Source organism: Asparagus officinalis, chromosome 4, assembly GCF_001876935.1.
Source record: "Asparagus officinalis chromosome 4, Aspof.V1, whole genome shotgun sequence".
Lineage (NCBI taxonomy): Eukaryota > Viridiplantae > Streptophyta > Magnoliopsida > Asparagales > Asparagaceae > Asparagus > Asparagus officinalis.
Genome location: NC_033797.1, coordinates 1,756,049 through 1,757,573, shown reverse-complemented (window position 1 = coordinate 1,757,573; position 1,525 = coordinate 1,756,049). Strand labels below are relative to the sequence as shown.

At 45.1% G+C, this 1,525-nt stretch overlaps 1 protein-coding gene across 1 annotated transcript; it reads left to right on the top strand.

Moving 5' to 3' along the window:
• LOC109836221 lies at positions 738-1,316 on the top strand. The gene has a single exon (XM_020404088.1). The coding sequence runs from the start codon at positions 738-740 to the stop codon at positions 1,314-1,316; it is 579 nt and encodes a 192-aa protein (XP_020259677.1).

Here is a 1,525-nt window from a genome sequence, read left to right as displayed (position 1 = left end):
GTGTGCGTCAGACTTAGGAGATGGACAGGTCCAGCTAGACGTTGAAGCAGAACCAGTGTATGCCGAGCCGGAGTATCCTTCTGAGGGAGTTGAAGAACAAACCGAAGCCTAGATGTGTTTTCCTCTGTAGTAGCTGATGATCATTAGGACTCGTTATCTTTTATTTCTTAGTTAATGTCGGAATTTCACATTTTTGGTAGTATTTTCTTTTATTATGGACTATGGATTTTATTTCTGTCTGCATATTTTTATGTCTGGGATGATTCACTATGGATGATATGTTTATTTCTCATTCTGGATTGTCTTTATATTCTTGCTTTTGTGATCGGGGACCTGTGATTGAGATTTACGCATTTGACGCTTAGCGTATTAGGTTGAGAAGAAATGAAAAAAAAAGAAAAAAAGAAAAGAAAAATAATAGTGTATATTTCTTCTCAATCTAATACGTCGCGGGCTTGCTCGCGTCCCGATTCCCTGGTATTTTGGGAAGCGGGGCGTGACAGGTTTTTTTGGTGGCCCATGCAGGTCTCGGTCCCGAGTCCTCACTAGTAAGAATATGGTAGACAAATTAGATACATATCATATTTCATCCGTAAGACTACAATTAAGTTCTTATATTATTATTTTAGACTATAATTAATTTCTTATACTGTTATTTTAATAACTATGTTTTAATTTTCTAATATATTGTTTTGATTTTAACCCTAATTCTTTGATTCTCGTTATCCTTCAGAACTATGGCTGGTACTCGCGGTGTTGGTAACCCGTCTAGTAGCAGTGCCCCACAGCCTGAAGTGGATCCCAACCAACTTCTGGCGATGATTCAGGGGTTGGTTACCAATCAGCAGCACTTGGCGGGACAGCTTCACAGGGAGCCGCAGCCCCAGCCTCCTCCTCGTCCAGAGTCTGGCGTTAGGGAGTTTCGATATATGCGGCCTCCTTCCTTTTCTGGTGCCGAGGGACCTCTAGCGGCAGAGGAGTTTCTCAAGGTCACAGAGACCATTCTCACGGTGACCCGCATTCCCCATGCTGAATGGGTGGACCTCATGGATATTCAGCTCACCGACACCGCTCGGATTTGGTGGACTGCAGAGAAGGCTCATTTGGATAGACCGATTTCGTGGGATACCTTTATAGACCGCTTCAACAGGAAGTACTTCCCTCAGTCAGCTCGGGACGAGCTCTTGCGAAGATTTGTGGAGCTCAAGCAAGGAGGGCGGACAGTAGATGAGTACGAAGCTGAGTTTTCCTCCCTGAGTCGATATGCTCCTCATCTTGTTACAGACCCGACGATTAGGAGGCATCAGTCTCCCTGAGTCGATATGCTCCTCATCTTGTTACAGACCCGACGATTAGGAGGCATCAGTTCCAGAAGGGTCTGGACAAGTACATTAGGATGGCTCTGGCAAGACCCGACGATTAGGAGGCATCAGTTCCAGAAGGGTCTGGACAAGTACATTAGGATGGCTCTGGCAGGCCGAGCTTTAGCGACTCATGATGCGGTACTAGATGCAGCACGAGAGAT

Bases quoted from the DNA above. Each gene is read 5' to 3' on its own strand.
- LOC109836221 (XM_020404088.1), top strand. From the start codon at position 738: ATGGCTGGTACTCGCGGTGTTGGTAACCCGTCTAGTAGCAGTGCCCCA.